The 13044-nt window shown below is 42.8% G+C and overlaps 1 protein-coding gene across 20 annotated transcripts in view; it reads left to right on the plus strand.

The window, feature by feature from the left end:
* CLASP1 (cytoplasmic linker associated protein 1) overlaps positions 1-13044 on the plus strand; it is a 262487-nt gene that overhangs the window by 199120 nt on the left and 50323 nt on the right. For 7 of the 20 annotated variants that reach the window (XM_047772150.1, XM_047772151.1, XM_047772153.1 and 4 more), the window contains 6 exons: positions 1062-1125; positions 3177-3245; positions 4026-4028; positions 4219-4382; positions 9708-9786; positions 10780-10923. In XM_047772150.1, coding sequence (XP_047628106.1) covers positions 1062-1125; positions 3177-3245; positions 4026-4028; positions 4219-4382; positions 9708-9786; positions 10780-10923 — 523 coding nt within the window. The remainder of the gene's footprint in view (positions 1-1061; positions 1126-3176; positions 3246-4025; positions 4029-4218; positions 4383-9707; positions 9787-10779; positions 10924-13044) is intronic. The other 13 variants (XM_047772154.1, XM_047772156.1, XM_047772159.1 and 10 more) reach the window with 2 other exon arrangements.

The raw sequence follows: 13044 nt of genomic DNA on the forward strand, positions 1-13044 counted from the left end.
GTGCCTGCACAGGTCAGGAGAGGCTTTGTCATATCCCTTCTGAAGTGTGGGTCACTTCTGATGTCCTAATGCTCTGTCAAAAAACAAAAAAGGTGGTTTGGTGTCATTATTCTTCAAGAATTTGCTTCATTCTGGTGGCCCTAGTTTCTTGGTTTTTAGTGTTCACCACAGATCCATTGAATAATCTCGAGAAATCTACTGACTAGCCTTGGACTGACTAGATTTCATCATGAGTGATGTTGAAGGATCATTGATCCAGCTGTCTTATCTCTTTGAGGGGGATAATTTGGGAGAAGCAGGTGACACTTTCTAATGAATCCTTGAAGTAAACTGGGATCGAGGAAGTTTCTCTGTGGCTCAGTGGGTTAAGGATCCAGTGTTACTGCAGCTGTGGCACAGGTTCAGTCCCTGGCACGGAAACTTCCACATGTCTTAGGCCTGGCCAAAACAAAAGCAAATAAGAACAAAACTGGGATCCAGCAGTACAGTTAAGGGTAAGAAAAGTCAGAGAGGCACAGATAAGTATGTGTGTGCTTGGTTCAGGCACAGTTGCAGGTGGGATGTGCCATCCTCCTTAATCCTGTTAGCGGCCGTTGTCTCACTGAAATGGATGTAAAGATATCACAGTACTTTGTGGCAGAACTGAGTTTAAAATCCAGGGCTGTCTGACCCCCAGACACATGCTTTCCCTAGTTTATCCTGTTTCCTCTCATCTGTGGCATGTGGAAACAGACCCGAAGTGAGTTGGACTCATGGCTTTGCTGCATCTACTTATGTGAACGTAGGTGATAATCACTGTCTGGGATTCAGTTTCATTTCAGAATGAGAGAAAAACTATCATTTTCTATTCCATGAGTTGAATTCCATCCTAAATTAAACTTTAGAGAGCGAATTCACTTGTGAAAAAAAACCTGTTATATAAAAACTATATAAAGCTTATGTAGTTGATGGAAATGAAAAGGATTTAAAAAGGAAATGAAAGGATTTAAAGAAGCTACAACTAGTTTCAGTCTGGTCTTACTAAATACTACATTTATTTATTTCCATTTTATTTCCTCTAGTCGAGTGGAATTGAAAAGGCTGTGTGAGATTTTCACCCGGATGTTTGCCGACCCTCACAGCAAGGTAAAGTGGGGAGGCTGCCTGTGTCCCCCCCTCTCTGCATGTCCGTGTGAGCTGTGTACCGTGCCCCTCGGGAGACGTGCTCCCCGTAGCGCAGTTCAAACCTTACAGACACAACCCCAGTCTAGCAGCCCCTTTTCTGCATGTCCGAGTGAGCTGCTCAGGAGAGAGAGAGATGTTCCTTTAACTGCAGTTCGGTCCTTACAGACACAGCCCAGTTCCAACAGCAGTTCATGTCACATCTTTTGAAGATGAAATTCTTAGAAATTTCAAATGTTCATACAACTTCCAGTTAAGTAAGGGGTGTTTTAAGTAAGAGTTAGCATGCAGAGAATCAGATGTAGTCTTTTATTCATTCGGCATCTATTTTTGTGTACCTCCTATTAGCCAAACAGCCAGCCAAGTGCCAGGATGTAACAGTGTATTACAATATGATACTTTTTTTTGAAAAGTTACAGTAGGGAAGAAAATTATCAAGTATGTAAAAAAAATTTTTTTTGGTGTCCCATGTGGAATTTGTCTAGGTTGGAGTTCCCATCAGGGCTCAGTGGTAACAAACCCAACTAGTATCCATGAAGACGTGGGTTCTATCCCTGGCCTCACCCAGGGGATCCGGCATTGCTGTGAGCTGTGGTGAAGGCCACAGATGTGGCTCGGATCTGGTGTTGCTGTGGCTGTGTTGTAGGCTGGCAGCTGTAGCTTCAGTTCAACCCCTAGCCTGGGAACCTCCATATGCTGAGGGTGCAGCCGTAAAAAGACCAAGAGAAATAGAAAGAAAAATGGAAGCATTTTATAAAATGAATTTATTGAAAAACCACATTTAGTGTTTTTCCAAAAAGAATTGCTCCCTCTAAGAATTTGTTGGTGGCCACTTGGCTGGTGTCCACACCTCCTGCGGGTTGAGGAGACTCGCTCTCTCCCTGCATGGGGAGAGAACCTGTGAGTCGGCACAGGCCCTTTCTAAGGAGTGGAGCTGAGAGTGGGACCCTTGGCAAAACTTTGCTTGGAGTCTAGATTTTAAATAAATGCCATGGTTGGGAAGGGAGCCTTAGAGGCTGTTAGATGCTTTTAGAGGGAGAAATCAGAGGGATGAAGACATCAGGGAAGTTAAAGGGAATGTAAGGGACAGAAACGAGAGTGTGGAAATTGAAAGTCCTAAATTGGCATTAGCAATCTCAATGCCTGAGGCACAGGGTATAACTGCATCTTTCACTGTGGTTTTCCTAATAAAATGGTCTCTTCTAAATCCTGCTGGGAGAAAGAAACCTGTGACAGCTACAAAATCTAGCCATTCACTGTCATCTTGCATCTTTCCCTGCCCTTTCCCCCTCCAAGGAATTGTCCCTGAAGCATCCATCACCTGTGCAGCCATTTAGCATTTTCTGAGCACCTATACTGGGCTTGGAATACAGAAAACAGCAGAGGGCCCCTCCCTGCCTTTTGAGATGCTCCAGGGGAGCGCAGGAGAATGAATGCAGAGGTTCTCCTTATTTGGAGTATCAGCTCTCAATAGCAGTCTTGAAGCATGTCTTAAAAGTCCCTGTCATGGGGAGTTCCCGTCATGGAGCAGTGGTTAACGAATCCCACTAAGAACCATGAGGTTGCAGGTTCAATCCCTGGCCTTGCTCAGTGGGTTGGGGATCCGGCGTTGCCGTGAGCTATGGTGTAGGTTGCAGACGTGGCTCGGATCCCACGTTGCTGTGGCTCTGGCGTAGGCTGGTGGCTGCAGCTCCAATTCGACCCCTAGCCTAGGAACCTCCATATGCCATGGGAGCAGCCCAAGAAATGACAAAAAGCCAAAAAGCCAAAAAAAAAAAAAAAGTCCCTGTCATGGTCCTCACAGCCAGGTTAACAGTAACAATATTAATTAACTCTAAGAAATGTTGAGTTTAGGGGCCATGTAGATACCCAGAGATATAATAATAATCATCAAGATTTTCTCCAAGATAGTATTAAAAGCAGTAAGATGTAAAGCTTATGCATAAGATTTATAGCATAAGGGATATTAGATGGTTTTGGACATTGATGAAATTTCTATTACCTGTCACCTCTAGATTGCTGATTCAGAACCAGAATGTGAGGATAAAGGAGGAAATTTGTTTCCATCAGAAGGCTCTTGTACAGTGAGTTTGGAGGTCTCAGTTTAGTAAATATTTGCTGGCTGCCTTTGGCTAAACCAGGAATCCCACAGCTGGGGCCCGTTGCCTTTTTCCCCTGGGCGATCTCACGGGAGACCCCTGGTGGCTAACAGTTGCTGAGCTCCAGCTGAGCAGGTCTAAGAGCGCTGGGTTGTCCCAATGGAGCAAGACTCCTTAGCCAAGTAGGGGACATGGTGCTACTCCTTGGCCTCTCTGCAGCTGGGTCAGGTTACTCCACCGTGAACTCTGTCTCACCATAGACAGGTAGCACTAATGAGACACAGCAGCATGAGAATCATGTGAACTGTCGATATCTTTTGTTCTAGGGCATGATCTTTTATAAAGATCAGTATGACTTTTATAAAGATAAAGCTGTATAATATCTGAATTGGCACACATCAAAATAGATGACTAAAATGAAAAGCAGTAGATATGCAGATTTTTGTCTACTTGTCCCCTAGTAGTATTTGTTGAATGCTAGATAATGAGAAATAATAATAGTATAGAAACACGAAGATTAAAGTTTCTTAAGAAAAGGAGAGAAAGAGAAAGAAAAATCCTCCAGGATTAAACTCATACTTTTCAGCAAAGGTAATTTCTCTCTGTACTGATTTTAAAGTTGTATAGAGGGAGGGGAAAGTATTTTATCAGATTGTAGCCTTTTCAGGGCTTTAAGAAACTGCATGGAAATGGTATTAATTCACTGTGAACTAACGTGGAATCTGTTTTGTTGCATGGCCTGGTGTGCGGTGGAATTCACAACAGAGAGTAAGTTCCCATCCTTCTTCCTTCATCTCTTTTCTTTAATACATGTGCCTTCTATAACATGTCCAGTTGTTAACAATGTTAACCTAAGTTATGAGTCTGGACGAGGCCAGTATGGGCATTTTTATTATTTTGGAGACTTGGGAGGAAATTCCGAATATATGTGAAATATTTGGTTTTCCTTTGTGTTTAGGTTTTCAGTATGTTTTTGGAGACTCTTGTGGATTTTATAATAATTCATAAGGACGACTTGCAAGATTGGCTTTTTGTTCTTCTCACACAATTACTTAAGAAAATGGGAGCAGATTTGCTCGGATCTGTGCAAGCAAAAGTTCAGAAGGCCCTCGATGTCACAAGGCAAGTGTCTGGGCAAGGTCATTTTTTTTCCAGCTTTTGAGATACAGTTCCATAGAGCATAATGTAAGTTGAAAGTATGTGTAACATGAGGATTTGATACACACACACACACACACACACACACACACATAGCTAAATGGTTCCTGTAGTGTTAGCTAACATATCTTTCACCCCACGTAATTACCACCCTTTGTTGTGTGTGTGGTAAAAATGTTTAAGATATATCCTCTTACAGTGTATGACACAGTGTTGGTTAATATAATCACCATATTGCACATTAGATCCCCAGAACTCATTCAATTCATGTTATATCTAAACCTGGAAGTTTATACCCTTTGACCAACATCTCCCCATTTCTCCCCACTCCCCCAACCCCCAGGCTCTGGCAACTACCGTTAATGCTGTTTCTATGAGTTTGGCTTTTTGTTGGATTCCACGTATAAGTGAAACCACGCAGTATTTGTCTTTCTCTATCTGACTTATTTCACTTAGTGTAATGCCCTCAGATGTTATCAGTGTTGTCACAAATGGCATGATTTCCTTCTTTTTTGTGACTGAATAATATTCCATTTATACATACACCATATTTTCTTTATCCGTTTGTCCATCAACACATTTAGGTTGTTTCCATGCCTTGGCTGTTGTAAATACTGCCACAGTGAACATGGGCTCAGATATTTCTCTGAGATAGTGGTTTCACTTCCTTTGGACATATGCCCAGGAGTGTGGGCTTACTGGATCAAAAGGAGGTTCTAGCTTTAATTTTTTGAGGAACCTCCATACTGTTCTTTGTAGGGGCTGCACCAGTTTACTTTCCCACCAACATTTGTTATCTCTTATCTTTGTGATAATAGCCATCCTGACAGATGTGCGGTGACATCTCATTATAGTTTTTAGTTGGCATTTTCTAATAACTAGTGATGTTGAGCACCTTTCATGTCCTTGTTGGCCATTTGTTTGTCATCTTCGGAAAAATGTCTATGGTGGGGGGACCAGGCCATTTTGATATTACAAGACTCTTCATAGGTGCTTTCTCGTGATTCTGTTTTGTTAACTGTGGTTTTTGTCACCAACTTGAATATCCACTTTCTTACTCAATTCCCACTTTCTCTTGTTAACATATTTGTTGCAATATCCCAACAGTCCATGAGATGAAATACCCACATCTTCCTGAGTTGGCATTATTTTTGTGAATGCCTAAGACAAATGTAAAAAGAGAAATGAAAATTGATTCTTGTGGCTCCCGTTGTGGCTCAGCATTAACGAACCCCACTGGTGTCCTTGAGGACGTGGGTTTGATCCTTGGCCCTGCTCAGTGGGTTAAGGATCTGGCATTGCCGTGGCTGTGGCGTAGGCCAGCAGCTGTAGCTCTGATTTGATCCCTAGCCTGGGAGCCTCCATATGCTGTAGGTGTGGCCCTAAAAAGCAAAAAAGAAAAAGAAAAAAGAAAGAAAGTTGATTTTCTTCTCTTTAAAAAACATTTTAGAATATCTATTTTTATGTCCTCTTAAGACCTCAGTATTTCTATTTAGTTTTTTTAAGTATTATTGAAGTATGGATAATAACCTCAGTATTTCTAATACTTGAGCTTCTTGTAGGTCACACTAGATGTCTTTCTCTTTGTGTGTGATACAGTCTTCCTGTTCATCTAGAACTGTTCATTGGCTAGAGGTTGGTAACATACTTATAGTGTTTGCAGCCCTTCTGGCCTTTATGAGAAAAGAGAACCAATAAAACTTAGAAAAGGGTTAAAAAAAAAAAAAAAAAAAAGCGTTGTCCCTGTTTGTAAATATCTGATCTCTTGCCTATACAATTGTAAATCCTCAACATGCAAGTGTAAGAAATTAAATGATCTTAGAAGATGGTTTTCAGTAATGTCTTGATTGCGAGTTGATGGAGGGGAATGTGTCAGGTTGCTGAATTTCTAAAGGATAAACAAATGACTCCAGATCACTCAGAAAATTAGCATCAGCATAGTAACTATGATATGACCCAGTCACTATAAACTGGGGTATGACCAGGTATCATAGAATTTTCAAAGTGAAAGGACCTCCCTCATTTTGATATAAAATAGGAAACAGGAGCTCCCAATGTGGCGCAGAGGGGTTGGTGGCCTCTTGGGAATGCTGGTATGTGGGTTCAGTCCCCTGCTGCAGCTGTGGCTTAGGTTAAGACTGCGGCTCGGATCTGATCCCGGGCCCAGGAGCTCCTTATGCTGCAGCACGGCCAAAAATGAGGGGAAAAAAAGGAAATAGGCAGTTTCCACTGTAACGCAGTAGATTAAGGACCCAGTGTTGTCTCTGCGATGGTGTGGGTCCAGTCCCTGGCCTGGCGTAGTTAAAGGATCTGGCATTGCCACAGCTGCAGATCAGATTCTATGCATGGCCCTAGAATTTCCATATGCCTTGGGTGCAGCCATAAAAAGGAAAAAAAAAAGAAAGAAAGAAAAAAAGTGAAATAAGGAGACTAACTTGATGGGCCCAGGGTCCCACTTCACATTAGTGGCAGCCTGGGAGCCAAAAGCCAGGGTTGGTGGGGGCTGCCGTGTTGCCCAGTGCTGTGGTCACAGGCTGGCCTGCAGGGGGGATGTGGAGGGTGTCACGCAGCCCTGTCATCACCCCCTGCTTGCACCTCTTCAATGTCTCTGACTTCCAGGTGGGAGTTTATTTCTCTACACTGAGGTGCCAACTTTTGGTCCCTGAGCCTGTAGAGCTGTATAATTTATGCTGCTGTAGAATTTTATTATCCTGGTAGATTATCCGTGAACTCCATGTTACATGCTGTATTTGCAATAAGGCTTTCAAACACTATCCTTCCTTTGGATGTTAGTGGAATTAGGGAACATTCCTGTGTACCAGTACACTGATGGACTTATAGTAACAGTTTAGCCAGAGATTGACTGGAGGCACTGAACTGATGCGGCTGATCTTATTAGCAAGTGCTGTAAAAGCAGGGGCTGTTACCTGATAGGCTGGAAGCTGTGGTTAGTTGTGGCCACGTTGAGATTTGGGGCCAGTGGTCCAGACTTTTCAAGAAAGATCAGGAATGTGGATTAAGGGAACATGGGCAAGTTTTTTATTTTATTTTATTTTATTTTTAATGACACTGTGAAAGCCAAATAAAACATTTGTGAACCAAACTTTAGCCTGTAGATCATTTCCTTAATTTAGGTGAGTTTGTGACGGACAAGATCCATTTCAGATTTGGGCGGATGATGGGTTATTATTACGGTTATATTTCTAATCTTTGGTGGTTAAGGGAAAATATTATGCCTTCCTGTTAATTTCCTGAATGCCTTGTTCCTTTGAGAATCCTATTCTCAGTTGATTTGGTAAAAGTCTCCAAGGCAAGTTTACTGTTCCTCTTCTCTGCAGCTGAGATGTCTCACTGTTCAGGCTTATCTGGGATGAGTGAGGGCTGAGGGGTCTCAGTGATGGCTGAGCTGTTCCTCAGCTGGGAGACCTGATGGTGAAGCTGCCGGTTTCCTTGCCTCAGGCTGTTCCTGACAGCAGGGCCTGTTTCCAGGCTAAATATACCAGTTACCCAAACGCATTCTCCAGGCTCCCTTTGCTGAAGAGGAAAGGAGAGGTGGTTTTTTGGTTTTGTTTTGGGTTGGGGAGGGGACGAAGGAGAAAAAATTTAGCTTTTATTGCTTTGCCAGGCAAAGGAGGCCACAGCCGGCGAATGCCCTAAAGACTGTGCCCTCCTTTTGGAGAGAATAGAAGGTGGTTTTATAGTTTGGGAGGAGAAAATAGGGCCACAGATAAGGATCAGGGAAGATGTATACTTGCCTTCTTCTGCAGAGCTGGTATTTAGTCCTCTGGGACTGGTTCTGGTGGTGCTTCTCCTTTCTGGGATGAAGAATGCTCATCAAGTAGTTAGCGTCTTTCATTTATTGGGGGTTTTAGTTCTCAAGGAGAAGTATTTTGTGTGTGGTTTGTTGACCTTGTTTCTTTGATTTATAAGAGTTACTGAAATCACATATACCAAAATGTGCTTTGCTTCTAGAAGTGGTGCTCAGAGCTTCCTGGGTACAAATAAATGTGGGGAGAAAGGATGTGCTTTTGGGTCAAGTTTACTTTTTATTAGTAGCACTAATGATGGAACTACCAGTACCTAGTATGTGCTGTGCACTTTATATTTTTCTTGTGTTACTTCATTCAAATTTCAGATCAGTCTTATGATTTCTTAGCTTTAAACCTACACCCCTTTTCTTTCTATTGTCCTTCGGTACATTGAGAACAGTCTCAAAGGGAGCCTAACGAAAGCAAAGCCTCCGTTCAGCCTCAGTTGTAGTATATATTTGCGTTGCATTGTCTTTGCCACTAGTTTGGAAAGAATGTCTACATCAGCCACAGGGGCTCCATTAGGCAATTTCAAACTAATACTAGTAATTGCAACATTTTAAGGAGAGCGCACTGACTTTTGCCAGCCCAGGGCCCTCAGGGCTACTCATTTGGATCCAAAATCTGAGATGACTACAAGAGATGGAGCTGAAGAAGGGCTCTGGGGACTCCAGCTCCTGTGTGTGTTTGTAGCAGCGAGTGTTTTTCTTGTAAACGTCCCGCAGCCTCTCTTCTGTGCCGACCACTGAAGGTCAAGGTCACAGGCACTTGTTCCGCAAGGACCATGGAGGAGATGCAGTCAGCTTTGTTAATAAGCAAGGTCAGCTATAAGCAGACTCGTCAAGGTGTAAACATTAATTTGGGAATTGAAGTGTTTCTCATGTAAGCAGTATTCAGAAAGGTCCCTGGGAGAAAATGAGCAGATCTCTAGCCAGCAAGTAGGAATTTCTTCCGCAGTTCATTGCTGAATTTATGTGTTTGGGGACTTTTATCAAGATTTCTCTTTTTCTAAATTTTCTGTATAATGTGTATTACTTTAGTATTTATACAAAATGAAAAGCAATATTTTACGCATGTAAACAGGCTCGATTTTTACATATATTAATCTACAACAGTGGGGAGTTCCTGTCGTGGTGCAGTGGTTAACGAATCCGACTAGGAACCACGAGGTTTCGGGTTCCATCCCTGGCCTTGCTCCGTGGGTTAAGGATCCGGCGTTGCTGTGAGCTGTGGTGTAGGTCGCAGACGCAGCTCGGATCCCACATTCCTGTGGCTCTGGCGTAGGTCGGTGGCTACAGCTCCGATTCGACCCCTAGCCTGGGAACCTCCATATGCCACAGAAGCAGCCCAAGAAAATGGCAAAAAGACAAAACAAAAAACAAAAAAAACAACAGTGTATTTTTGTTTCTTGTGTGACTTTACATGATTTCTTTGTAATAAATCTTTCTTTTAAAATACCTTTTTCTTTTTTTAAAACCAGGGACTCCTTTCCATTTGATCAACAATTTAACATTTTAATGAGATTTATTGTGGATCAAACGCAAACTCCTAACCTCAAGGTTGGTAGCTATTTGTCATTTTAACCTTTGGAAGTCAAATTTGCTTAAAATATACTTCCTTATACCTGCCTCGTATTTGGCTGTCATGGCTAAATCTGCTGTGATCACTCCTGTCTGGCTCTCTGTGGACGTGGCTCCACTTCTCTCGGTTCAACACCTGGTAGAGAAGTTGCTGGTTTGCTAGGTAAAGCTTTCTTTACCTTTATTTTAAACTGCTGAAATGGGTGCCCCGTGTTGTATTCCTGCCAGCAGTGCGTGAGGACTGCAGTTGTTCCACATCCTTACCAGCACTGGGTATTATTACTGTTTTTCACAACTAATATTTAAACTAGAAAATTTGGACATGTTGAAATAGGTATCTTATTAGCATGTTTTTAATATTAACATTGTCATGTGAAAATTGTTACATTTTGAAAAATCATACCTATAGTAGCAAGACTAATTGTATTTGAAGAAAGATGTGTTACTTTGCATTGTGTCAGGTAAACTGTCTTAACTTGTTAAGGTTGAGTTACCTTGTGTGGAGTTTTTGCAAAGGCCGGATGTGTAATCACCCTTTTCTTCTGAGGTCAGAACCAGTTGAGGCATCAGTGGGGAAGTGAGGGTAGAAGAGCAGCGTGATTACGTTCAGTGCTGCCTTGCAGGACGGGGCCCAGAGTGGCTCAGGGGCAGAACTGACAGAGCTGTCCCCCGCTCTGCTCCGTGGCAGGGCTGCAGGAGTCTGGCAGGACAGCACACGTGAGGAGCAGAGCCGCCTTCCCTGCAGGCCCGGCAGCTGCAGAATGAAGAGAATTAAGCTGCGGGCCGCTCAGCCTGTCCCCAGACTCACCTGTCAGTCACTTTCTGCTGGATGCTCCTCCACGTGAAAACATAAATCCCAGAGGAAGGAGGTGCCCCCTCCAGTCGTGTTTACTTTTCTCTCATCACCAGTTAAGAATCCCATTCAGAGATTTCTAAAGTGTGCTTAACGTTTATAATTACTGGCTCTTTTAGGTCAAGGTCGCAATCCTGAAGTACATTGAGTCTCTTGCAAGGCAGATGGACCCTACGGATTTTGTAAACTCCAGTGAGACAAGGCTTGCTGTTTCTCGAATTATAACCTGGACAACAGAACCAAAGAGTTCAGACGTGAGAAAGGTATGTCCAAGAGAGCCAGGTACGGTTCTGATTACGGGCTGACTTTAGGCGTGTGTAGGAAAGAGGGATTTATGGAACCTTACGGACCACTCGCACCCCTACTTGCAAACTGTTCTCACGCCTTTTCTCTGAAGCCAGGACTTTGCTCTTTGTCCTCATCCTCTCTTGCCAGCCCCACCTAGTTCCAGCCTTTGACTATCAACATGAAAACCTGAAATCGTTTATCATGGGAGATAGCCTGATACCAAGGTGGTGTTTGGGTCTTTTATTTTTATTTTTTTTGTGCTTTAGAGCTGTACCTGCAGCATATGGAGGCTCCCCGGCTAGGGGTTGAATCGGAGCTACAGCTGCCAGCCTACACCACAGCCACAGCAACGCAGGATCTGAGCTGCGTCTGTGACCTACACCACAGCTCACGGCAACACCGGATCCTTAACCCATGAGCGAGACCAGGGATCGAATCTGTATCCTCATGGATACTAGTCGGGTTAACCGCTGAGCCACGGTGGGAACTCCTCTGCCTTCTGAAATGGCACATTAACTCAGTAAAGAGGGCACAGGATGCTATTATTTCTATTAGTAGTATTCTGCCTTAGGAATGTTAGGAAAACAGATCCATGTATGTTAAAAGCATTAATCAATTTCTGACACATTATAGGCATCGAGGAGGTGGAAGTTAGCACCGTGTTCATTGTTTCTTTTTTTCTTTTCACACACATAGCTGCTATTTGTTTACTTTTATATAAACAAACTAGTCTTTAAAAGTAACCTGTTTTTTTTTAGGGCCGTATCCATGGCATATGGAAGTTCCCAGGCTAGGGATCGAATCAGAGCTACAGCTGCTGGCCTATGCTACAACCACAGCAACTCTGAATCTGAGCCACATCTGTGACCTGCACTGCAGTTCACAGCAACACCGGATCGTTAACCGACTGAGTGAGGCCACGAATCAAACCCATATCCTCATGGATGCTAGTCGGGTTTATTACTGCTGAGCCACAACAGGACCTCCTAAAAGTTACTTTTAAAAACCAGATTTCTCAGTTCTGCTTTCAGATTCAAAGTACTTGGTTTTGTCATTTGTGTATAATCATCTGCCTTGCGTTTTTTCCCCTCATTCTATACTCCGTCCACACACCCCCCTACCAAGATAGCCCTTTGGCCTTGGGGTTGTGCTGATAATGTGGACTGCTTGGGTCCAGCTGGTTAAGGATGGTTTCAAGCAGTAGTCAGAGGGATTCACAATTAATTGTTCTAATATTAAATAATATTTTTACTTTATGATCCTTTTGTAAAATTTTGCATTATTTATCAAAAGCATATTTCACTGGCAGGCTTTAATTTAAGCATGGTTGGGATTAGAGACACATGCATGGGAGGTGGTGGAATGACTTGGATAATCTGAAGGTCAGAGGTGAGATTTCTGTTATAATTTTCAAAATTACAGATCCACCAGTAAACACAAAAGTCTGAAGTACAGCTTTAGTTGTAACATGTATGTGTGTGTCTCTATGAGTATGTGGTCTTGTAATTAACGTTACTTAAGTCATCCCTCCTATGGGGCAGAAAGAGATTTTAGACGTACATGTTATCATAATTAGGGCCTTGGTGGGAACAACTCACTTTGACTATTTTGTCTTCTTTCTCCGGACATGCACATTAAAAATTTGAACTTGTTGTGGCACAGTGGGTTAAGAATATGACTGCAGTGGCTCTGGTCATTGTGGAAGTCTGGGTTTGATCACTGACCCAGCCCAGTAAATAAGTTAAAGGATTTGGTGTTGCCACAGCTGTGGCTCAGATTCAGTCTCTGACCTGGGAACATCCATTATTCTTGGGTGTAGCCATTAAAAAAAAAAAAAAAATTGAACTTGGGAGTTCCCTGGTGGCCCCAGCATTATCACTGCTTTGGTGCCCCAGTCCCTGGCCCGGAACTTCTGCATGCTATGGGCACGGCTGGAAAAAAAAAAAAAATTTTTTTTGGAACTAGTGCTTATTGTCCTAACTTTTCTAAACAGGATACTGGAGAAATTTTTTTCCATGAGTTTTCTAGCCTGCGGCATCATAGCACTCAACTTTGCTTTAATCCTTATTCAGATCAAATATGGTTAGGATATTATT

Source organism: Phacochoerus africanus, chromosome 3 (assembly GCF_016906955.1).
Source record: "Phacochoerus africanus isolate WHEZ1 chromosome 3, ROS_Pafr_v1, whole genome shotgun sequence".
NCBI classification, from domain to species: domain Eukaryota; kingdom Metazoa; phylum Chordata; class Mammalia; order Artiodactyla; family Suidae; genus Phacochoerus; species Phacochoerus africanus.